Here is a 25,965-nt window from a genome sequence, read left to right as displayed (position 1 = left end):
ACAGGTAACACCAGCCCATTTCACCGCCCAGTATGTGCATGTCCCCTTTTCCAGGCAAGAGGTGAATACTATAAAACAGACGATTCCCGATATAAGAAAGAATCCAGCAGGTTTCTACAAGGAAGTAGAGTCAACCCTGAGATCAGCAGTGCTTACTATGAGCGATATAGATTTGATTTTCCCAGTCATTTTGCCAGCAGATATATGGAAACAGATGAGGAAGGTAGATGACGCGGGGGCTTTTGGCGCCACATGGGCAGAGTTACTATTGGAGGACAAAAATAGAAAGGTAGGGGAAAATCCGGGAACCCGCATGGCAGATCTACCAGAACGGATAATGCGGAGATTGAGGGAAATAATTCCAGAAAAAAGGATTCAGTGGGACAAATTAACTACATGTGTACAGGGCAAGGATGAGCCAGTAACAGATTATTTCAATAGATTTGAAGGAGTATTCACAGACTTCAGTGGGCAGGATGTGAGCACAGAGTCGGGGGGAAAAGGCTATTTGTTGATAAATATGTGAGGGGACTAATATCGGCAATTCAAGATATGTTAATGATGTCGGAAAGTTCCTGGGCAGCAAAACCGGTGAGTGAGATATTACACATAGCCCAGTATTACGAGAACAGGGTAAATGTGGCGAAAGAAAGAGAGGTGAAGGATAGAGTAAATTTAAAAACAAGGGTGTTACTGCAGCAGGTCATTGGATACAATAGAGGTAGAGGAAACGCACAAGGCAGAGGAAATTTGAATAATATGCATCGGGTGTCATTGGGATTAAATCAATGTGCGTATTGCAAGGAGGAAGGACACTGGCGAGCGCAATGCCCGCACCTACAGAATAGAGGTGGGTTTGGTCAGAGAAGCCTCATAGAGGACATCAGGAGTCAAACGGTCCAAGCAGAAATAACATGAAGCAGCAGCAGGGATATACCAATGGAGGTACTCAAACCCAATCCTATGGTCAAAACCAAGCGCAACAGAACCAGGCATTGAACCAAAGTGTTTCGAACCAAAATCAGGGCGGGCAGGGCCAACAGAGAAATTATCAGAGTGGAGGACATCGAGGGGGAAATGGGAATATTTTGATACACAACCAAACACGTATTATAGCAGTAGCGGTGACTACACATCGGACGATGTGTTATTTTCGCGATAGGACAGCCCACGGCAGGGGTCGGAACCAGTGTCTATTCCCGTGAATCAGAGAGGACCCTACGTAGAAATGAGAAACTTGGTTCCGGAGATACCACTGTCAGGGCAGAAGAATGTTTCTGTAGGGTTCGCAGGTACACCAGTAATTAACCCCATGTCCGAAGCTGTCCCAATTACAATAGGACCATTTACGGAACAGTGTCCATTTCTTTTGACAGAAAATTGTGGAGAGAACTTGCTAGGATTAAATTTGTTGAGAAAATTGTGGGCAGTCATACATTGTACGGCAGACGGAGTGTTCCTCACGATGTGGCCTCACGATGCACCGGTGACGGAATTTATGTCAAAAGAGTTGCCAGAAGAGCTAAGTAGAGTACCAACCTGTCTGTGGGCAATGCATGATAACGATGTAGGATGCTTGAAAATAGAGCCAGCAAAAATAACTTTGAAAGAAGGTGTCACACTACCACGAATTCCCCAGTATAAAATTTCTGCTGAAGGTGAGAAGGGATTGAAAAGCATTGTTACAGACCTGGTGAGATTGGGGGTGGTTGATGAAATTGCAGGTAGCACGTGCAACAGCCCGATTCTTCCAGTTTACAAGAAAGGAGGCAATGAGGTACCCTATCGTTTCATAATTGATCTGCGCGCATTAAACAAAGTGGTAGACCCACAATTCCCTTTGGTCCCAGATGTCACAACAATACTGACAATGATACCGGCCACTGCAGAATACTTTAGTGTAGTGGATTTGAAGAACGCATTCTTCAGCATTCCAGTGGATAAAAGCAGTAGATATCTGTTCGCGTTCACTCTAGGAGGTCGTTCATTCACATTCACATGCATTCCACAAGGATACACAGAAAGCCCGAGCATTTACAGCAGAGCGCTAAAAGAGCAGCTAGACATGCTAGAATTACTCAAAGGTTGCGTACTCTTGCAGTACATAGATGACTTGTTATTAGCTGCTGACACGAAAGAGATCTGTAAAGAAAGTACTATATTACCATTGACACACTTAGCGACCCATGGTCATAAGGCAAGTTTGAAGAAATTCCAGTATAATCAGAAGGAGGTGTCTTATTTGGGTTAACTACTTTCGAAAGAAGGGAGAAGATTAACACCAGAACGCATAGAAAGTATTTCTAGTATGCCTATTCCAAAAACTCAAAAAGGAGTGAGAGCTGTAATAGGCATGGCCTCTTATTGTCGGCAGTGGATCAGTAATTTTGCGTTGATTGTGAAGCCGATGATAAAGTTGACTAAAAAGGATGCAGAGATGCCTTTACAGTGGGATGAGGAATGTCAGAAAGCGTTTGAACAATTGAAAGCTGCATTGTGTGCTGCGCCAGTTTTAGGCACTCCTAACTATAAAAAGATCTTTAGACTATTTGTGAGTGAGAGTGAAGGATGTGCATTGGCGGTTTTGACACAGGAACAAGGTGGAAGAAATAGGCCGTGCGGCTATTTTTCTTGCCCGTTGGACCCTGTAGCACGCGCACTACCACGATGTTTGTGATCTGTCGGAGCGGCTGCTGCGTCAGTGAAACAAGCGGAAGGAATGGTATTGGGGCACACTTTAATTCTGATGGTGCCACATGCTATAGACGTTCTATTAAATAGGACGCAGACGCAACACCTCACCTCAGCTAGACTGACAAGATATGAGCTCATCTTGTTTGCACCCCACATCCAAATTATGAGGTGTAGCGCATTGAATCCTGCAGAATTAATGCCACTGCCCATAGCAGAAATTGCTGACAACGAATCACCACCCCATGATTGTTTAATGATCACTGAAGAAGAAACAAAGGGAAGGATTGATTTGAGCGATATCCCACAGAAAGAGCCAGATGGGGAGTTATTTTGTGATGGCTCTTGTTTTAAATTACCTGATGGCACATCAACGGCCGCATATGCAATTACTACCCAAAAGAGTGTTGTAGAAAGCAGAAGAATCCCCTACAATTCGGCGCAAGCCGCAGAAATAATAGCACTGACCCGAGCCTGTGAACTCACTGAGAATTTGAACGTGAATATTTATACTGACAGCCAGTACGCCTTTGGCGTGGTTCACAACTTTGGCCGACTTTGGGCTGAGAGGGGTTTCTTGACATCACATGGGGCCAGGATTCATCATCGCCCTTTGATTGTGCGATTGTTGTCTGCACTCACGTTTCCAAAGCGCCTAGCTATAGTGAAGTGCGAGGCGCATAAGAAAGTAACATGTAGAGTGGGAGAGGGAAACGCATTTGCAGACAGGATTGCGAAGCAAACAGCCACAGATTTGGGGAATAAAATGAGGACAGTACAGACTGAGGAAGTACCTTGTATGATAGAGAATGGAGTTACCACAGTCAAAGAAATGCAGGCTGAGGCCACGACCGAAGAGATTCAGGGGTGGGCTGAGGGCTCTGCTGAGTTAGATTTGGAAGGATGTTGGGTGGACAAGGAAACAAAGAACTGGATGTTGCCAAATTGTTACGTGGCTGCAATGGTTATAATGGCGCATAGCCCTACCCACATTTGCGCAAAGAAGATGGTACAGCATTTATCCACAGTATGGAAGAATGAGCACATAAAAAAGAATGCAGAAAGACTAGTGCAGAATTGTATTACGTGCCTGCAACACAATGTAGGGAAGGGAACCATGACTCCAGCAGGTAGTTTCGGCCCACCCTCTATGCCATTTGAGGTGGTCCATTTTGATTTCATAGAAATGGAAAGGTGCCAGAAATACAAATATGTGTTAGTGGTAATTTGTGAATTCAGCAAGTGGGTGGAGGCATATCCTTTAAAAGACTGTACTGCCATGTCCACAGCAAAAGTAATGTTAAAAGAGTATTTCTCCCGGTTTGGGTTGCCCCGTGTCCTGTGGTCAGACAACGGCCCCCACTTTGTGGGTGCAGTAGTGCTACAGATCTGTGCAGGTCTGCAGATAGAGAAGAGATTCCACAGTTCCAGGCATCCCAGTTCTGCCGGGCTTGTGGAGAGACATAACGGAATCTTGAAGTCAAAGATAGCAAAAATCTGCGCTGGGAGCAAGTTGAGTTGGGAGGATGCATTACCCCTAGCACTGTTGTGTATGTGCATGTCTGTGCAGGCTAAGACTGGGCTCTCCCCCTATGAGATTATAATGGGGAGACCAGCAAATGTATGGTGCGCACCGCAGCCCAAAAGATTGTGTGAGGTCGAGCATCCTATGTTAAGCACGTTTTGTGGGCTTTTAATACAGAAGTTGCGTTTGATTCATCAGCAGGTGAAGGAGGCGTTACCAGTGCGATATACCGGACCGGGGCACTCGCTGGAGCCTGGAAGCTGGGTCTTGATTAAATATTTCGAACGAAAGACAGCATTAGCACCCAGGTGGCGCGGCCCCTATCAAGTACTTTTGGCAACGCAGACGGCCATCCGAGTAGACGGACGGAAGGCATGGATCCATGCGACACATGCCAAAAGATTCCCAGGACTGCTGACAACTTCCGACGACCAGAGAAAGGAAACGGTCTCGGAAACAAAAGAAACTGTTGCCAGTCCAGTGCCACAGCATCAGCCTGAGCGAGAAGTGAAAGTTGAAACAAAGCGCAAGCGAGAAGTGAAACTCGAAACAGAGCCTGAGGAGGCTGCCAGTAAGGGGAAAGGGTGAAAAGTGCCCCAACGGTGCTCAACAGAAACAACATCACTGCCGAGCGACACAAACCCTGCATGGCAAACACGAGCAGAAACAATGCGTGTACCCCTTTGGCCCCCACCAGTTTCTGCAAATGCACCAAAGCCAAAGAAAGAAACTACATTATTGCCACGGCGCTCATCGCTACTCATCATTGCGCCACAGGCTGACTCTGAGCCTAATACTGGAAATGCAACAGCACTATTCACGGATCATACAATACCAGGAGTGAATCGGTATAATTTGCGGCCTCGACAGGCAAAGTGATCCACAGATCTTTGATGCTTTTCCTTTTACCTTTGGTTCCACTCACAGACGGAGTAGGAGCCAGGGGCGTAGAGGAGAGAAGTGTGAGAATTGTGCAAGTCGGACAATTCAAGACTCACGGCTCCTCGGTGCGCTTATAAAAGTACATGTGTCCAAAGCCAGAGTGGGACAAGCTGGATGCACATAGTACTCTATCAATAAAGAACTGTTCGGAAATCGTCTGAGCAGTGGGAGAAAGAACAACTAAGCTTGCTCGGAGTGGATAAATGATCTAGGCTGTGAAAAGGCTGGAAAAATTGAACTGTGACATTTTTCGTTGAACTTTTCTGGCATCAAGAACGAGAGACATTTGCGACAAACTTTTGCCAGCAAGAAGAAGGACGATGAAGAACAAGTCAAGACCGGTTTCAGCTTCCTCCTGCACCCTTGCTGAAAAGATAATAGATTTAGAGACTGTAAATTTAGGGAAAAAGCATGGTAAAAGGAATAAGGTATTGATTTGGACATTGGTCCTGTGTTTCTTAAGTATGATAGTACCAACAATAACAGCTATTACACTATGGTTCCTGGAGTACGTACACCCATTAGAAACACTTTTGCCAAAAGCAGCTACTGAAAGCCCGGTTCATGTAATCACTGGTACTTTGTCCCCAATGGAAGAGAGACATAGAGAAGGATACGGCAACAATACATTGTTGCTCATCATGAACATGACCCATGCGGTTTTAAAGAAAAAAGATTGCTGGGTTTGCGCCCATTTACAACAGCACGGTGGGAAAGGGATAGGCTGGTATGTACAACCGTTGCCATTGATTTATTCATGTGAGGTAACATTAAGTGCAATGTTCTTTGGGAAATGGAACAAGAGTAATACGGGTCAGCTAGATGAGACCAATATGAATGAATTTGAGGAAGTGATCATGAGACCTGTGGGTTGTTCCATATTCCAAAAAGCTTGCGTGTTTGCACTAGAACCCATGAGAAAGAATACACGAAAGATAACAAGACTAGATAGATTACATAGGCAAAATAGACCAACCCCGCCAGCAGAAAAAACATCAGTAATGACATTTCGAATGAGGGATGAATGGAACAAAGATGCTGTGCCCCCTGCCTATACAGTGGAGCACAGCCCCAAAACTGATCCCCTATGTCTACAGAAAAAGGGTTCCTATAAAGTAGGAACGTTTAGCAACTGCCTGAACACAGTGGTTTTAAAACACGAAATAGAACCCCAGTACGTAGGAGACCCTGTTTACTTTATATGTGGAGAAAAAGCATATCCATGGTTACCTAGGAACTGGGGAGGTACATGCTACCTAGGTCTACTGTTTCCAGGAGTGTTCCTCTTGGAGACAGCAGAAGTAGCCAAACGAACAAAAGATAGAACTCAAAGGAGTAGCGAGGATGGAATGATAGCAATGGATATAGCCAAATCATTTACACCGTTCTTGTCCCAAATAGAAAATTCTTACAATATGAGAAAACTGTCTGGAATATTACAAAAAACAATATATTCCACAACGGATATTTTATTGGAGATGACGTTAGAAGAAAAAGGAATAAGACTAATGGCACTTCAAAACAGGATGGCTCTCGATATAATATTAGTTGATCGTGGGGGAGTTTGCAAACTCGTAAAAACTGCATGCTGTGTGTATATAGATGACTACTCCCCTACGATATTGAAAGTGATCCGGAAATTACATGTCATAAGTTCCACACTCTCTACTGAAGAAGGGGGTTGGGGAATAGGATCCTGGTTTTGGGGATTATTGCGGTCTTGGGGATGGAAGTTAATTTCAATACTAATGATGGTACTTGGGATATTCATAACCTGCTGCTGTTGCATACAATGCTTACCAATAGTCTGCACTGAAATAACTGATGGATGTACTAAGGGATGTATGCACATGGTGTCGAGAGGAAAACAAATGCATGGCCAAAATAACAGAGACACTGAGGAAACAAAAACAGTAAAACAATTCATGGCGATAGACATTAATGATGAAGATGATTCAGACATAGATACCCCAGATTTATCCTCATTGGAGGAGGATACAATGAATAAATAAGACGTTTGGCATACGGCCAAAAGGAGGGTTTGTCAATCTGGAAAAATGAATACCCTTCATTTGAATGATAGACGTAGCTTGATGGCCGTGGGCCAACCGTCTTATGCACCGAATTATAGAAATATAAACTGCTATGCTTGACCAATGAGCGGGTATTTTAAACGTAGCAAGAATCGCCATTTTGCTTGTTAACCATTGCTCATTGCTTTTTGTCTAAAAACTGCTTTGCAGCTTGCAATTCTTGTGGATTCTGCTTACTCTGCTCAACTGTTAACATTGTTGTCTGAATATGAAAGGACAAGGTCGTGGTACTGAAGAGTTTGTTGAAACTCCTCATGAGTAGCCCAGAGAGGAATGCCCACGCTCCCTCTCTGTAGCCTTGGGAGAGAGCTGCAGGGCAATTAATCACTTCACAGCTGCCAGCCAGTCTCGTCCAATGCTAGAATATGTTAGAATAAAACAGAATTATGCTCTTCCTACGGCCCCCCTTCGCAAAACCCTTTAGAACGTGTCGGCTCCCAGGACACGAATAGTACCTCATAGATAGCAAAGCTTGGAATGTGTCTCTTCCCCCGTGTGCAGCTTGCTTCCAAGAACAGAACCACTGTGTTCTGTTCAACAACTAAAAGATGCCTCTGCACTTTCTAATTGCACATTGTTGCTAGAATAGACATCGAAAGTATCATAATCGTCATACTCGTCGGATATGTCCATCGTCATCCCGAGTTCAAAGGAACTTAATAAAGAGGGTTGTTAAACATGACATTGCTGATTGTATGATATGCATTGTGTATATATGTAACTGATGTACATAATTTGCTCTCTTGAGTCCCTCGAGGTCTAGGAAACTCACGTTGCGGGGCGTGAGATCAGAATTGGCCAATTGATACTATTTTTTGCTTGCAATAAACCCTAGCATTGGGAATTTGAACCGCATCATTTCATGTATGATTATTGCCTTGTTTCCATAGCATGAGGGACCCATAGGGACCCCTTTCAACACAGTACCACTGATTTAAATATAATAGTGATTTCTCTGCCTGTTTCATTCATATCATCCCTATTTGTCCCTGAATATGTCTCAGTGCCCTTCTTAATTTATTTGTCTGTTTTTTTTAAATGTTCCCCTGAATATCACAACTTCCCCTCTAGTTCTTCATCCCAATGCCATCTCTGCTTGTCCCTACCTGCCTTAACTGCTATTAAGTACCCTCGCATTACCGCCTTGAAGGCCTCGCATACTATCTCCTGTGGCATGTCAAATGTTTCATTTTCTACAAAGTATTGGTCTATCTTACCTCCGATCGACTTAATTAGAATCTGGTCTTGTAGGAGTTCCGTGGGGAATTTCCACTTCCAAAGCCCCACCCAGGTATTTCCAATTATAAAGGTCATGTGCACCAGGCGAGCTCTGACAAAGAAGTTGAACCCTATATCCCTTACCTTCCCCAACAGCCCTGTGGAGACCCAGATGTAATCAATCCTAGATTTGGAGCAGTGTACATGGGAATAGCAAGTAAATTGCTGCTCTTGTCCTTTCACAATCCTCCAAATATCTTGGAGAGCGAGCGCAGCCATTTTCATTTTAAGATCCTAGGACGGGGCTATCGCTCCCAATGCTGTTCTTTTATTCCAATCCAGTAGAGGCTCCCATGCTATGTTGAGGTCACCCACCAAGATTATTTGTCCAGTGGCAAACTCCTTGAACCCCGACAACACCCACCTCAAAAACCTGTCCTGTCCAGTATTTGGTGCATACACTGTAGCCAGCATATTTTTTTCTGGCCATCCAGTATAACATTCAGAAATACATACCACCCTTCCTTATCTGCCAGGGATTTCTGCACCTGAACTCCCAATCTATCATGAATCGCATCAACACACTGACCCTTTTCTCCCCCACATTCGCTTGATAGAGTTGAGATTAACTACTAATTCGTAATTTCCATTTGTCCTTTTTGCTTATGTGTGTTTCATAAGGAAATCAGCATTTTTCCCACCTCAGAAACTTGTCCACTTTTTTTCCTCTTGATGGGGGTGTTTAGTCCCCTTACGTTATATGTTAATACCTTTAGGGTTTTCATCTTAATGGTTCTTTCCTGCTTCTCCCCCTTGTTCTACATTCCTTATCCCACTTTTCCCCACTACCGGTTTCCCCCATGCTATCCCCTACCGGTTTCCCCCATGCTATCACCTCCCACAGTCTCCAATTAACAACTCGAATCCCCAACTTGTTCCCCCCATCCTCCCCTTCCCCTAAGGAGCGCTCAGGATCCTAGGATCGCTTGGATGATGTGTCTTCCGCGCCTGGCCCTCATATAATCCCTGAGAACTCATAGTGGGGATTACTAAACCCCACTAGAGATTCCAAGCCCCCTACACCACCCTCCTCCCCGACTCGGCCCCTCCGGCCACATCCCACATAATAACATGTAAAAGCCTTGGCTGGGGTTCATCATAATTCTGCTTTGCCTCCTGGATCTGTACCTTTGTTTCTCCAATGCATCCCTTTTGTCAATCTTAGTCCATGGTGGTTTTTCATTATTTAGCCCAATACCATTGTTAACTAGGGAAGCACTCGCCTTATTATTTCTTGTCTCCCCCCTTGCCTTTCTTTAATACTGTCTTCCACTCCCCTGGCCGCCTTCACCATGTTTCTCTTTGTGAGTTTCCATGCCCTTCATATCGTGTCCGTTCTTTCCTCAAGTTTCGCTACATCTGTTTGTAAGACCTGCACTGACTCATTTCTTTAGAACCTCAAACTGGGACTGAAAAGAAAGTCATACATTTTTCTTGAAATTCACTAAACCAGGACTGCAGATGCCCCCTACTCTCCTGCAGCGCCATGTCCTACTTTTCTCTCTCCCCCGCTGCCTGCGGAGGGTGTTCCAGCTTCCCACATGGTTTTTATGCTGGTTTGTTGGCACGCTTGGGGGCTGGGGGGTTTACGTCAGACCGGTGCTTCCTTCCCCTTGTTTTTGGACATGTCTATGTTCTTCTTACTTCAATAGATGTATGTTCCAAGCCAAGGGGCTTCTTTTTTCATTTCTTCATCTTTACATTCTTGCACATTCATTACGATTATGCATATATATGTTTTCTGCAACCATAGTGCAATACGCACCCACACATATCCCTACTCCCACATCTCTGTTCGGGTTATCCGTGATCAGTGTTTCCACAACATCATATATCGCCCTTTATCTGTATGCTCCTGGCGTATTCATGCAATTCACCTTTGTCATGCACGCAGTGTTTACTTTGCACTCTCCGATGTGCCGCCTCCACATTTTTTTAGTATCATAAGACCCTATAGTACACAAATGCTCAGTTTGTATTTTTATTCAGAGTGTATTACATTTAGCACTATTATATCTATTTTGCAATGAATCATGTTTGTATTTACCGTATATAGCCTGCACGGCTTCGTTGATCCGCACATCCCGTATCTCTGTTTCTATGGGGATGTGGGACGCGAGGCGCCAAAGCGTGGACACGTACGCCGACACTCCCCGAGATCTCCTTAGCAACCACAAAACATTGCAGATCACAAAGCCGCTTTAAAATTTTGAATGTGATTTCACACAGATTTAGTTCCCCCAACGGAATGATCACCATATGTTTCTGTTTTTTTCTGTCTTTTCTGTTGACCTGTTTTGGACACGCTTGGGGAACAGAACCATGGGACTTTTAGTCACAAGGTACCCAATATCTTTCTTTTGGAACATTTTCATTTATATCAACATATTAAGTGGGTTATATTCCTAACAATCATGTTTTATGTGTTCTCTTCCACTTTGTTGAAATTCTTCGAATGTCCCACATACGCGCCTATGGTATGTATTGGTAACATAGCAATTATTTGTATTATGTGACTTGTTTTTGTGCAGTACCTTTTTTATCTGTTTTGTGACCAATATTGGCTTATTCATGTTACTTATTGAATATATAAGTTATTAAGGCTCTGAAGAAGTTGCTGTATTCCGAAATGCATAGGCAAACACTGTTGACTGTGTTCTGTCTCAGGAAGTGCTTCCAAGTATAATAAGATAACTTTCCTGTTGAGATGTGATCATTATACTATAAGCTACCCATTAAAGAAAATTGTTCATGTTTAAAGCAGCGATCAGAACTCAATTCTAATTTTTATTGCAGAATGAAAAATTAAGTTACACCGAATTTCAAAAGAATTTGAATAAATATACAGTTCAGTTTGAGCACCTGTGAGAGCACCATACTTAGCTGGGTAGGGTTATCCAGCTTCTACTTGGAGGTTTACAGTTTTGGGTCCAGGTGTCACAGGACCATCACACAGCCTGGTAGCTCCACTGAAGATTAGTCAATTGATACATATTTTTTTTCAATTCGAAACTTAGGGAAGTGCCCACCTCTCCTTGCCAGTTCACACTCACGACAAATAAGGCTTAGCACTGTTTTTGCAGGTTGCCAGAACCCTACATCACATAAATGTTTCTCGCCCTAGACAGAATGTGAATATGTCTCACATAGTTAAAAAAAATATATTTACACCGGCTTGCATTTTAAAACTGCTTTAGTTTTATATAGTCGCACAAGCCCAAACTTTATAATGACTAGATAACATTTTCTTCATGTTTGAAGCTTTCATATATAAAAATGCAGGCTGTCACTTAATCCAGCCTTCACACGTGTCAGTTATACCGCTTTGTTGCAGAATTTGTTTTAAATTATGTCACTTTGCCCTTTTCAACCTGTCTCATATTTAAAAATACAAGATGAGTTCAGCACAATCTTATACATAAACTTTAAATAAGCCGGCTTTCGCACCAAGCATCTCTTTAAAAAAATATTACGCAGAGCACTAGCACTTGTAATGTGTTTAAAATTCACCAATTTCATCCCCTTGTATAAATATATCGGCTACACATTTTCCACATCATGTGTGCTGTTTAGCAATAAACTCAATTTAATTCAGGCATGACCTCGGCAGACCGTTGGCCTCACAAAGCACCTATCTTAGAGCAGTGTAGAATTAAATAATTGTACAGAGATATTAAAGAGGAATTTTAAACCCTCTATACTTTTTGGACCTCATACTTGCTTTTCAAAATATTTAAGTGCTGGTATGCATGAGTAGCTGTGTCATAAAGCGTTATCAACATCTCTACACATTATACTATACAGCCTGCAAAACCACAGAACGCAACATTTTTAATCATCATTAAAAAAAAAAAGCACTCTGTAACTAGCATATATAGAGATGCAAGCTTGCACAAATACATTTCTTACGTGTTCACATGTGTAACACTGGCTCACAATGTTATATCTCTCTGCTGCTCCCTGCATGTAGATAGGCTATAAACACCATCATCAAATTCTTTTTTAGCACAAGGTCCTTGAGCCATGCTAATACATAGTTTGAGCCTAATAATATGTTTACTCTACACATAGTAACTTAAGAAAACACATTGTGCGCACACACCCATGTGATTTTGCAAGTCACAGTTTCGGCATTGCACCATTCTTCTGCCTGACTGAAAACGGAAAACTCAGCTGAGCCAGCCCACATGGGCCTCCGTCGTCATCCCGCCTCTGATGGTGTATGTGTGTGTGTGTGTGTGTATATACATTTGTATTCCACTTTTATTCACTTCAAAATGCCAAAACCATTCCAAACCTATTTATAGCTCAAGCCTCTCCTTTACATTTTAAAATTATGACAGCGTGCTATAAAAAACACATCCTCCTTTTCATATTAAATCTATATAAAGAGTTATAAAATTGTGACGTCAGCTAGTGTGCTTAGATTTATATAAAATCTAAAGAAAAACTCATAAATTTGTGACGTTGGCTATTGTGTCGAAATTTATATTAAATCTATATAAAAAGTATTATAAAATCATGGCACCTTCTATATATTTAAAAGCCAAACCCACTCCCGCATCATCAATGCATGACCACGACAAAACACTAACATACGTATGTCACTCTCTTCACAACTCACTTCACCATCCAACACGGAGCAGAACACACGCGTGCACCTAGACACATTTTTATCTAAACTTTATATTCGCTTTAAATCAAACTGATATAAATGATATCCTTTTTAATATCAAACTACAAAAACACTTTATATCAAGAATCATACATTTGATATAAAATAGATATCTTTTATATCAATTTTATATTACATTTATATCTATTTTATGATATCAATAGGAGGGCGGGACAAAGGACACTAAGGGGGCGTTCCCACCGGTCAAAAATATAACAATGAAAAAAAGGGGGCCCTAATATTACTAACCTCCTAATGAACAGGTGCATTGGTGTCTTGAAAAAATGAGTCTGCTCAAAGTGAGAATCCTATAAGTTGACTTACCTGAAATGTTCCATCGCACATCACAAACTTTGGCTGTCGAGACCTGATTCTAGGGTTTCTTATTATTGCTGTTCAGAAAACAGAAGGAAAGCTGGCCTGTAAAGAATGACGTCCCTCTGTTTTAGTTGGTTCCCTTTTTGTTTCAGACCATCGTGGATATGTAGCTCTTTCTGTTTGAGATGGGATGGTGGAAAGAGAAACTGCTGTGGAGGGATCTTTGTTTTGCAACTAGTTTTATTTTTCTTTCACTAGTCACCACAATAGCCAGTGTTTTTGGTACTGTTGATTGTTTTTCTATGCGCAAATAAGGGGGGTGTCCTGGGAGTGTCTCTCTACCAGCCTATATCCCGGGTTAGAGTCTCAACCAGAGTCTTTAGCTCACTATGCTTTCAACCGGAGTATTTAGCTCACCATCCTTTCACAGAAGAAATTTCCACTACGTATCAGTCTTTGTCCTGCCTAAGGGCAGTCTAGCACCGAAATGCCAGAAAATTCTCTTCTGAACAAGAGTACCAACAGCAACCCCAGACACGTGTTTCGGCCTGGTTGGGCCTCGTAAGTGAGGTGGAGCTGTGCCTCTCTAAGAACAGTGAGCAAGGGTTCCACGTCTGTATTACCTTAGTAACTTAGGGTGAAAATGCAAAGCTACTTAATATGTTCAAACAAGGGGGATCCTGTGAGCGTCTCTCTACCGGCCTATGTCCCGGGTTAACCAGAGTCTTCAGCTCACCATCCTTTCACAGAAGTGAAATTAACACTACATATCAGTCTTTGTCCTGCCCAAGGGCAGTCCAGCACTGAAATGCCAATTCTCTTCTGAACTAGGGTAATCCAATATTCCTGTCTCCACCTACAATATTCCTATCTCCACCTAAATATATGTATATTACCTTCTATTGATTTCACATAGTATGAACGCAAAACTTCAATCTAATTTCCATCAAACAGTGCAATCTACAGCACAGTTCATCTTCCTTTAACGCTCAGTGCTCCTCTTGTGTCTGTGTTGTCATACATGTGACAGCCGTCTGTGTTGTTTTATCTCCTTACATGTGCTATTCCTGACATCTGTTTGACATGCAGTTTCTTTTTTTTCTTATACATTTCCTGTTAGTTTCCTTCATTTTAGGGACGTTTACTGCCATGCTCCTAATAAAACCCTTGGGCTGTATTTTGGTACTGCTTTTCTCTTTCAAGAATAGCAATGCTGATTCCAAGATGGCGGGGGGTAGAGGAAAATGTGAGTGAGTCTGTCTCCGTCCCCTCCAGGACGCAATAGAAGCAGACATTAATGAAACGTGGCAAGTGACAACAATATTTCTGTGCGTGAGCAGTGGAGCACCCAGAGAAGGGAAATCGCACCAGGAAAATCTCGAGTGATAGCATTCCGGACTCTGAAGGGAGGAGCAATGTATGGAGTTGGGCAATTGACTGCGGGAAGTGTGAATAAACTCGCCAACCCCGATGCACAGGAGCACTAGAAGAATCCCCCATGTCATAATCCAGGCGGGAATCGACACCCAGGAAAAAAACACATGCAGCCGGTAAGCAGCAGGGATCGTTGTAGGAGGAGGGCTCAATTCAGCCGGACCAGAGGGGGAACAACTTGTGGGGTAATCGACAGCCTGAGGTGGCGGATAACGCCCGACCAGTGGAGGCGGGCAGGCTCCAATGGTCGGGCGGCTGAGGAGAATACTGGTCCCATTAATGAGGGACATATGACGGCCCAAACATTGGGAAGGCACGGCACAACCCCTTGGTGAGGCCGGACCCAGGAGGGGCATAGGAAGGATAAAAACAAATGACCCAATACAGGGACAACAAAGGGACACAAGACACTGAGTAATAACATGATCCACCACGGCAAGAGGATTCTGCTACCCCTTGGTCCGGTAACCAGGACTAATGTCTGGCAGAGAGTCACCCAGGAACCCCCTTGTTATTTGCATATTTCAAGTAACTTTGGGTCTCACCATAAATTACTAGGGGAATCCAGATGTGGACCTCTTGCTCACTATTCTTAGAGAGGCACAGCTACACCCTACTGAGGAGGTTCAACCAGACCGAAACACGTGTCTGGGGTTGCTGTTGGTACTCTTATTCAGAGGAAAATTGCCTAGCATTTCGGTGCTGGACTGCCCCAGGGCAGGACAAAGACTGATATGTTTGGGACATTTCTTCTCTGTGAAAGGTAGGGAGCTAAAGACTCTGGGTAAGGCTCTTGTAACCAGGACTAATGTCTGGCAGAGAGTCTCCCAGGACCCCCCTTGTTATTTTCTTAATTGTGTGCAACGAATGTAAAATATGTTTTTCAATTTTAGAAGAAAAAAGGCATTGACAAAGTTAATAGCCGTGGGTTTTATATATGCATAGTGAAGTTTTCTTAAAGTAACCACACAGGCATGGAGAATGTTACAACCAGGGTTTTATTTGATAGCAAATGTAGTGTTTATGGAACGATCTGAATTTGGATATAGGGTGCACAGAAAATATATTTAATGCAAGCTCTCCACATTTGATGTATTCATCTAGACTCTGGGCCTGGTTGGAGAGTGAAATTTATAAATGGGGCCTTAGCGGATTTGGCTGTGTTGCATCTATGTTTTGTTATAATTACATTATATTAATTTAGACTCTGGGCTCTTGGAATTCATGTGCAGTGTGCTTTCTTAATTATGTGCCATCAAATTAAAATATATATTTGCAACTTTGATTGCGTTTGATAGAATAATGAGGGTTCTGCCAATGTGTCACAGATCACACATTTGTTGAAGTGTTGTATAAAGCGTTTGACATTTTTAAGGGTGGCAAGAATTAGTGTGTTATACGGGCGCACGGTGTGCTTGGTTGTTGTGAGGATTTAAGATGTTCAATATTGAGATACGCTGATGTTTAATATGTAAAATATGTTTTATACCAATTGTATATTTATGTTTTTTATAGAAATGTTGCTCAACAATTGGATGAGGAGGTGGATTTTTTGAGGGCCCGAGAATGGTGCTTAGGGGAACGATAAACCATTGTGGTTTATGTGCTGTTCCAGCACTGCGTGTGGTATGTGGACCCTTGCAAACGGCAGACACTGATGTCATGTATCTGGGATGTATCGCGGATTGTGCAATTTTGCGAACATCAAGGCATCAGGAAATGGACCTAGGAATGCCCATGGATGTGTCTGATGAGTTCACGCAATCATAGAGGATGGATCTGCGTAGCAAGGATTTATGGAGTGTGCCATTTTCTGGTTCTAAGGGGACTTCCAGCCACAAAGGCCTTTGGTTGCCATTGCCAATGGAGAATTACTTTTGGGCTAGTTTAAAGAGCCCCAGCAACAAGAGTTATGGAAATGTCTCAAGAAAGATGCAGGGTTTTTGGACCCTGTCACTATCCACAAGCACAAGGTATGGAGGGGGTGATGGCGCCTATTGCTTCATTATCGCCAGGGGTTATACAGCAGAGGAGCTGCTGTTACCAAGATATCAAGCACTGGGTGCTACAGCTAGTGGTTATGATCTCCCGAAGCGGCACTACAGAATCTGAAGCATTGTTATTTTACCAGTTAGATGTAGCAGGTATCGTTCAAATCCAGATACATGTCGGTCGAGCCCAATACAAAAAATGCTATGGGGGCTAGCAGTAATAGGGGCGCCAGAGGCAATACCACGATAAATAAACTGTTATCGATGCTTGTTTGGGTTGGGGGAGTATGGTAAAGAAATCGAACTCCGATTTTACACATTCCCCGGATGATCCGTGTAAGAAGGCCATTGTTCTTTAAAAATGATCACCACCCTGGTGTCTTTTAGAAATAACATGCTTCTCCTATTCGACTGTGCGTGTCCGGGTTTTGACCTGCTTTTCCTGGAGGGTTTCGGTGGACCGCACAGCAGAGACGCTGACCTCTTCCTCTTAATGCTCCTATGTAGTTTATAAATGAGGTCTGATCCTGCCTGTCTTTTTTCTGTTTGGAGAGCTGCTCAGCAACTGCAGTTGTCTCGCTTCCCACAAAGTCTTTTGCAATATTGCTGGCTGCCGTTTTTACCTGCAATTTAGCTAGTTCAAAGCCATGACGTAGAAAGGGCATTGCGCATATAAAAATACTTTCAAAGATGCCACTGAGCCCCACACCATACATTTTGGGTGTTCTGCTGAATTATAGTTGATCACCATTACCGGCCTGGTTCATATAATATTCCATATAGGCCCCAGGGTCCCCATAGTTCTTTAACATAGCCATTATAACTCTGTTTTATTAGTCTTTCAGCCAGAGCTGTCTAAAGTGCATCCACAGCCAGATGTTTCCATATTTAAATTATGCAAACTGTCCTTTGTAGTCTCTTATCTGTATTTTGATGCTGTCAAAATGGTTAAATGGTTTTTACACACAGCAACATAATCAGGTTTGTTGTATTGAATGTTCACAATATCATTGTTGGTCCCTTTAATCTCCACGGTTCTAAGAAGCAGGCATAGCTATCAATCACCCGTTGATATCCATGATATTGCTGTAAAGCAATAAGCTATAATACAAAAACTTAATGTTGGCGCATGTATTATCCCACCGTTCTTTACTTCCAATGTGTTGCACAGCCCCAATATGTTGCACCTAACAGATGCGTCTGTGCCCTGTAAAAAAACATTCCTCTGTTGCGGGTCTAGGTGTAGAGTCATATCGCTGTATTTGGGTATATTTGATAATATTTGTTGATAACTATCACAAGTTTTTGTATATTTGCATAATGCCCCACTGGAAATCCACCTGTCCGGAGGCACAGAGGGTTTGTTGATTCTATGATAAAGGTGGCTTCTCCCGGGGCTAGAGTATCCCACAATTAGACGTACTGAACTTCACTGAGCGCCACCACCCATTGACCCTCCAAATTTACGGGTTTGGCCAGCTTCACAGTAAAGCTGGATATTTTATTGACTGGAAATGTTTTGGCTGAGGCATTGCTGAGAAGCATAGTATAAAAAGGTGCAGACTCCATTTCGAACCCACTGTTACGCACTTGTGGTCTCTAGGAATCCGGCTGATGCCCAACTGTTTAATTTGCCAGACCACCCCAACCATCTAACTAGGTAGTGCTTCTTGACAGCACAACCTTTACTCTTTATGACTTTTTGATTTTATAAACTCATTGCTGGTCTTTACTGACTTTTTGGATGTCTTCCCTGTAAAAAACACCTTGAACAGCCGCGCCCAAATGATTAATATGTATGTATAAAGACCGTCCCGGTGAGCCACTCCATCTATAATACAAATCTTCTCACTGTAGTTCTGCTCATACCCCTTTATCAAGACTGCCTTCTGTTTTGAGATCGGCACATGATCCCCTGTGCAAGGGGTGTAAATTGTGTCTTTTAAAAAGTATTTTTCCATACAGCGGCGTTACACTAGCTGGGGTGATTTTAATAGATCTATGATGCATGTTGTTATACACATTTATAAATGCGGGTAGCACCTCCACATATTTATGGGTGCTTTAAGCTAGAGCTGTGTTTTAAAGGTGCGTATAAAACATCCTACAATAGAGGCTTTAACTTCAGAGAGAGCAACAAAGTGATGCACCCCGTGATGCTTAAGAGGATTCTGCAGCAGCCTAGCTCCTTACTAGCACCTGTCTGTAGTTTAGCAGGGACTCTGCCTTTTTTAAATATGCACTTAAAAGCCATCGCCATGCTGTGGCCTGTCTTGTTCTTTAAAGCCTCAACATGGGCGTATTTTCGTAGAATGTCGTTGACGGCTAGAATATAGCATATCAGGTGCAGGCCCTGGGGCAGAAGGGTGTAAGTCTTACCTGTGTATGTTTGGGTCTTTTTATTATTATTTCTCAGTATTTATTCTGACCTTGGTTTAGGCCTCAAGTCTTGTGCTCTGAGTAGGGAAACCTTCCCAAGCCAAGATGGAGGTGATAACAAAGACCCTTTGACCAACATTGTAGACTGCCTTTCCTTGGTTTTACCCAAGTGGCAGGTCATGTTTTCTGAGCTCCCTTTTATTTAGGCCCTAGAAAGAAAAGCAGCAAGTTGTGGCAGTTTGTACTTCCTGGAAGAATGATAGGAGTGAATCAGGAGTCAGGAGAGCAGTGAAGGAGAAAGCAGCTTCAGCAACAGAAGGCAGAAGCTAAGCTCTTACTTGATCTTGCTATCTTATTTGAGACATTAACATGATTGAAGTCAGCAGGAGTTCAATTTTACCAAGGCTGCATACTCGTATGTGTCTAAGAGAAGTCGATGTTTAAATATAACTGTTTCCAGACAGTGTGGGAGAGAGCAAATATTACGACATTGACTAGTGCAGCGATAGTGCCTTCTAGAGGGTGTCTTCTGTTACTGCAAGATAGCAGTAAAATATTTTCACTTTCTGTTTTCTAACTTTTGACAACAACATTTTTCTGGATGCGAGGTTAGCGTGGTATTAGGAATGCAACCAGAACATAATATTTGTAAATAGTTACTCTTATTAATTCTTGAAAACAAAAGCAGATATTCAGGAATTGAAGAAGCAGAGTTATGCAGAAGCATATGTGAGTAACAAAGACAAACTTCTCTTGAAGGCTGATGGAAGCAAAGAAACCACCCTTTGGAAACCTTAACTTTTAGGAGTGATCTAGACAACTGTTAACCATTTTTAACAAGAAGTTATAACTACAAGATTCCTCTGGATATAGTGGAGGGAAATTCCAGGAAAGTTACTAAGCCACCAGGGGAATGAAGTAAGGGGGAAAAGGTATTTAGGATGTATAAGCTAACCAGTAATTCTTTCTCGTCCGATGCAGGTAACCTCCTGAGTCAAAGCTGGAATCTGAATGGTTTGTTATTGTATCCACTTCCCCTTTCCCTTGGGGGTGTTCTGGGCTCAGCCGTTTATAACTTGGTTGAGAGCGTAACATCTTGGAGGGACTGTCGGGGTTTAGAAGTTCCTGAGGACATCTTGTGAAACAGACCTGACATAGCGAAAACGATTTTGTGAAACTGGCTCAAATCAATAATATCTGCCTGCCATTGTTGATCGATGTCACATACTACGGTCATTTGCCGTTTAAAATGTTTGTGGGCCGGCTTGTGTAGCGTATAAGCCTCCTCCCCCTTCCAGCCAAGTCTTGATGGCTCCCTGTGACTTTTCACCATTGCTTTGCAGTTTACAGCACAGGTTGTCATGCCCTCCATAACTACTGACACCGCCATTATGATAATATATTTTTGACAGCTTCAGGCCAGACATGTTTGCTCATAACAGCTCTCATAAAGACACAATCAGTTTTTATAAACAACAGATTTTTATTCACATTTAAAATGAACATTTGTATTAGAAATATATTCACATTAAAACACTAAAGCAATCGGCCCAGTTATAGAATTCATAATACATGCCAATCACAAACACTTAGCATGCCGCTGCTTCATTGAGCAATCATGTTACACGCCATTAGGTGCTCATTTATATATACTTTTCCCAGTTGGGAACAGTTTTTTCGATGTTTCTAACATCAATCAGACACATGCATAAAAACTGCTTCATTTTTAAAAAGCGTTATTCGTCAATTCTATAACCCATAATGCTTTAGAAACGCATCGTTCAGGTCATGCACCAAACCATATCTGTTTTAGCGGCTGCGTCAATCGTAACAAATCGATTAAACTTTTAGGGCTCAACACCAAACATATTTCACGTGGCAAATTATCTACATAAGATATTTCCAAACATTTGTGAGCATTCTGACGGGGACCATTAATTTTATGTCCGTAGCACCATCTGCAAAAGTGTTATTTTAAACATGCCCCAGTCACTATGGCCGTAATCCCCTAGGTGGCATGAAAATCAGTGCGAAGAGGAGCCGCTGTGTCCATATTGATCTGCATTAGCATAATACATTCCTTACACAGACTGTTATCCCCCTGGCTTTCAATTCGTTTTGAACAACAAGCACAAGGAATAATAGCATTGTCTTTAAGGCATTCGGTCTCCATCAGCGAAAGACGGGCCTTACACAGGCTACTTTCAAAATACCCAGGGTTTTCAAGTTGGTTTGAACAGCAAGCGCAATAAATATGAATAGACTCTGCCGCAATCTGGTTCTCCTCACCCCCGCACATATTACCCTGTTTTTCATCAAGGCTCTGGGTGGCTTAATCAGTCTCTGGTGTCATCACTGCATCTGCCTTCAGAGCCATAGCTTCACAGTCCTTGTCTTCAAAACTTGCATCAGCCACAAATGGCTGCTCCACAACCACCTCGTCACTGTCCCAAAACTTTTCGGGTTCATAGTCGGCCATCAAATCCTAAGCATCTTCCATCCCATCATACACCATAAAATCCACGGGGCTTCCTGGGGCTGTTCTGCCCTCATCGTAACTGTAGCTGTTCATAATAGTTATTTCCTGAATAGCCCCTGCAAAGCTCAAAAAGCACTGCATTTTCCAACCCACCACAAAAGCTATATATCCGGCCTGTAAAGCCCACCCCCGACTCCATCACAGCCTTAAGCCGGCCCTTTCAATCAAAATGTATATCAAACATTCTTGAAATTCTTAAACTACATTTTATATAAAAATGGATCAAAGGTTGTATCAAATGCAACCATGCTTTATATAAAAAGAACATAAAGTTTATATAAACATTATTCAAAGTCTTATCAAATGTACGCCAACTTTATATAAAAATATGAAACATATATAACATTTATATACAATTATGAAGGTTCTTAAGAAATGTACTCCAACTTTATATAAAGTCTATTACAAAATGATGATGTCGGCTACTGTGCCTAGAATTATATGAAATCTATATAAAAAAGTATTATAAAATCATGGCGCCAGCTATATATTTAAAAACCACACCCACTCACTCCCACGTCATCAACGCGTCACCACGACAAAACCCTAAAATTTGCAGTCGCTCTCTTTACAACTCACTTCGCCCTGCAACTGGCAGCAGCGCAAACGTGCGGTGCGCTCCCAGACACATTTTTACATAAAATTTATATTCCTTTTATATCAAACTGATATAAATATCATTTTTAATATCAAACTACAAAAACACTTACACTTGATATAAAATAGATATCTTTGATATCAATTTCATATAAAATTTATATCAAGTTTATATCAAACACATATCATAGGAGGGCAGAACTAAGGACACCAAGGGGGCGTTCCAACCTGTCAAAAATGTAACATTGCAAAAAGGGGGGCCCCATATACTACTGAGGTTCTTTTTATTTTCCAACTGAATGCTGTCTGTAGCCAGGTAGTCCCTGTCATTGGAATCCACTTATCGCCTTTAATGGTAGTCAGCAAGGCAGCATACAGACATCAACAAGCCAGGACGACACAAACACAACCAGATCCCGAATTGCAGATGATGCACTGATGAACGACATCCCTCTCCCAGAGACATACGTTTTTACACTTGTGGTTTACATCAGCGAGCCAGACAACCCATCGAAGAGAACAATTTGAATAATGTCAATTGTCTCCACCCTATTTTACAGTCTTACACAGTCCTGACACAACTTGAGTGAGGAGATCTTGCAGTGAGAAGCAGACGGATACAATTAAAGTAAGTCAGCAATATCTCGCTCAGACTACGGTTCTCAAAGGAGTCGGCAGAGCCTGGCCCACCTAATGTTGCTATTCTGTACAATGGAGCCGTCTCTCCAGGCGAAAGCGTGAGCGAGGCGGAGTAAGAAATTTCACTTGCAGGAGCCAAAATGGAAATACGCATGAAGAGAGACGTTTGCGAAGCAGGGTGCTTCTCACTGCATACATAGGTGTGGGGGGCATTTTAGCTGGGACCTGCACACACCTACATTGGTCTGGGCTAGGTTAAAACACAGGAGCAACACAACAAAATATGGCAGGCATTAGTGAGGCTGTATGCTGTGCTAAATTAAACATCAAACTATGGCAGCATATTACGAATTTCCACCACACCACAATATACACAAAGACTTAACTTCTATTCTGGCAGAGAGGAAAAATCTTCCATCTCACATGCACCCAGTGGCCACCATCAACAGTTACATCAGAGTCCTTAGTCTTGACTGAGTTCCCCTTGCAAAGGATTTGTATTTTAAGGTAGAGCACCATACATGACATGCTCTGGCTGTGGCCAAATGTTTGCCAGTAGTGCTTGTGCGTTACCAGCTATGTTTTTAGAGTCTTTTCAGTAAGTATGTACTGGCCAAATAGCACTCGCCAAGCATTTTCAGATATATGGACCTAACAATTCTACTTTCTCTTTCTTCTAACAGACATCAACCAAGTGGGAGCTTGGCGCTGGCTCAGAAGCCACTGCACTCAGAACCTCATGATTTTAGTTATAGCAGCCAGGAAGGGGAAGGCGGCTATCATTCTCAACCAGTCGTGTCTATATTACTTTTTCTAAGAGCAAGGTTTCGTGCTGCCGGTGCCTCCCATCACTAACCTAAACTTAATCACCTAGACTCAACGTTTGGTTCCATCAAGAAGCTGGACAATAGTGCACCCAATTCCTCCTCTAGAACGCTCTGAAAACAGAAGACAGCATTTCAAAGTAGAGACTGAAATCTACGTTGTAAAGTAACCAGTTGCTACATACTTGTAATCTGACTACTTTGGGGGGAACAAATCAAATTATAGTGTACTCACTCGAAAAATATAATTCTTATTTTCAGATACATTTAAAAAAAATGCTCGACAGGCAATGATTTCTGTGTACTTGACATTATTTTCACAGTTTGCAACTATGAACCCTTAACAAAAAGGTATTCTCGATCATAAAGATACTAGGAGATCATAATTACACTAGTTATTTCCTTAATATTACTGGATTACCCAGTTAGCATCGATTACAAATACAAAATGAATTGATAACAAGTGACTGTTCGCTATGGCTATTCTGGAGTAAGTGATTTCCCACCCAAAGGAGTGGCATCTAGCTCTCCACACCAGCCGGCACACCACTCACCCCAGACCGGTCATACTGGTGCAGTAAAGCACTGGCCTCAGCTGCACTGGTGGCATCCAGATTCTCAATAGTCTTCATCAGGCCCACGTTGGCCTCTTCCAGGACCTTACAGCGCATCTTCAACTCGGCCACTGCCAGCTTCCGAGCTCTGATGACCATGTTCTGAAGAAACAACAGGAATTGCATGGTTAGAATCTCCTCTGTAGACCTTATTCAGAGCCTTCCAGACCCCTGGAAGCAATGACGAATAGAGCCAACAACCCTGGCAGGTGCCACCGAAACCTGTGTTTCTGCAGGATCACAACATGCCGCGCATGCTGGGCGACCCCTCTCCTGGATGACTACTGCTGATCGAAATAACAAAAATAACATTCTTAATAATTCACTTTTTTGTATAACGCTTGCCCCAATGGTATTTGTGGGTTCACATTGCTGTATACACACCTGATGTTACTCTTATCTAATTTAATGATATTGAAGAGATCAACCTAGGAAGGAGGAAAGGCAAGCCTTGTCGAGATTCAAATCAGTGACCTGCCATTTGCCCACACACCGCAGCAGCGTGCCTTTACCTGCTGATCTACCTTTCCGGTTGGTTTATTTGAGCAGAACATAGACACCACAGTTTGAAGTGGTAATGTAACTAGTTGCATAAGCACCAACAGCACAGCTGCTGTCACCTGCCTCTCAAACGGAAGGTATGCTGGAATTGAGGAAACTGGGAATGTAATGATATTGTACAGCCCGGAAACAGAAAGGGATTGTCTACATGGGATTGTATTGGGTTTGCTAACTGGAAATGCACTACTTGGAATTTGGCCCAATTCAAAAAGTATCAAAGTGCTTTAGCAGAATACGAGAAGGGAAGGTGGGCGGCAGGAGAGGAGGAAGATCAGGGGGCGAGGTCAGAAGAGAAATCAGGGGGCGAAACTGAAAACAAACAGGGTGTGAGAGTGAGAGGGAGCGTTGGCATGGAGCACAGTGGGATGGAGAGTAGGACTAACATCCCAGGCATGCCGTTTTAGCCAACGAGGTCTACAGGCAGGCACTTCCTGCTCCTTGGCACTCCCTCTTTAACTGGGGGCCCAGAACAAGCATTACAATGGCAACAGTTTGAGCTTGTCGTAGTGGTATTAACTGGCCATCAATGGTAGCAGCAGCCGCAAAATGGTGCGAGTACCTGGGCGTCTAAAAGCATTGCCTGGCAAATGCCTAAATACACACAATATATATATATATATAGATATATATTATATAGTTAGTAGTGAAAATGCAAAGCAGTTACCAGCTTGATGAAATCAGCACCAAAGTCCAGCATGTATGAGCAGTTTTAAAATGTCATATTTTATTCAACATCCATAGTTAAAAGCATTGCTCAAAGCCTGCGCCCAACATACAGAGGCAGGAGGCACAGCAAAAGATGACGCGTTTCGCTACCTCTCGTAGCTTGGTCACATGATACAGAGATTTTTTTGTAGTTTATTTT

General features: G+C 42.6%; 1 protein-coding gene across 3 annotated transcripts in view; it reads right to left on the bottom strand.

Moving 5' to 3' along the window:
* C3PH20orf96 (chromosome 3p C20orf96 homolog) overlaps window positions 1–25,965 on the bottom strand; it is a 454,062-nt gene that overhangs the window by 67,748 nt on the left and 360,349 nt on the right. For all 3 annotated transcript variants that reach the window (XM_069650961.1, XM_069650963.1, XM_069650962.1), the window contains one exon: window positions 24,480–24,641. In XM_069650961.1, coding sequence (XP_069507062.1) covers window positions 24,480–24,641 — 162 coding nt within the window. The remainder of the gene's footprint in view (window positions 1–24,479; window positions 24,642–25,965) is intronic.

The sequence above is a fragment of the Ambystoma mexicanum genome, chromosome 3p (genome assembly GCF_040938575.1).
Source record: "Ambystoma mexicanum isolate Mex_15411 chromosome 3p, UKY_AmexF1_1, whole genome shotgun sequence".
Lineage (NCBI taxonomy): Eukaryota > Metazoa > Chordata > Amphibia > Caudata > Ambystomatidae > Ambystoma > Ambystoma mexicanum.
The sequence above is the reverse complement of the archived record's forward strand: the minus strand, read 5'-3'. Positions and strand labels throughout refer to the sequence as shown.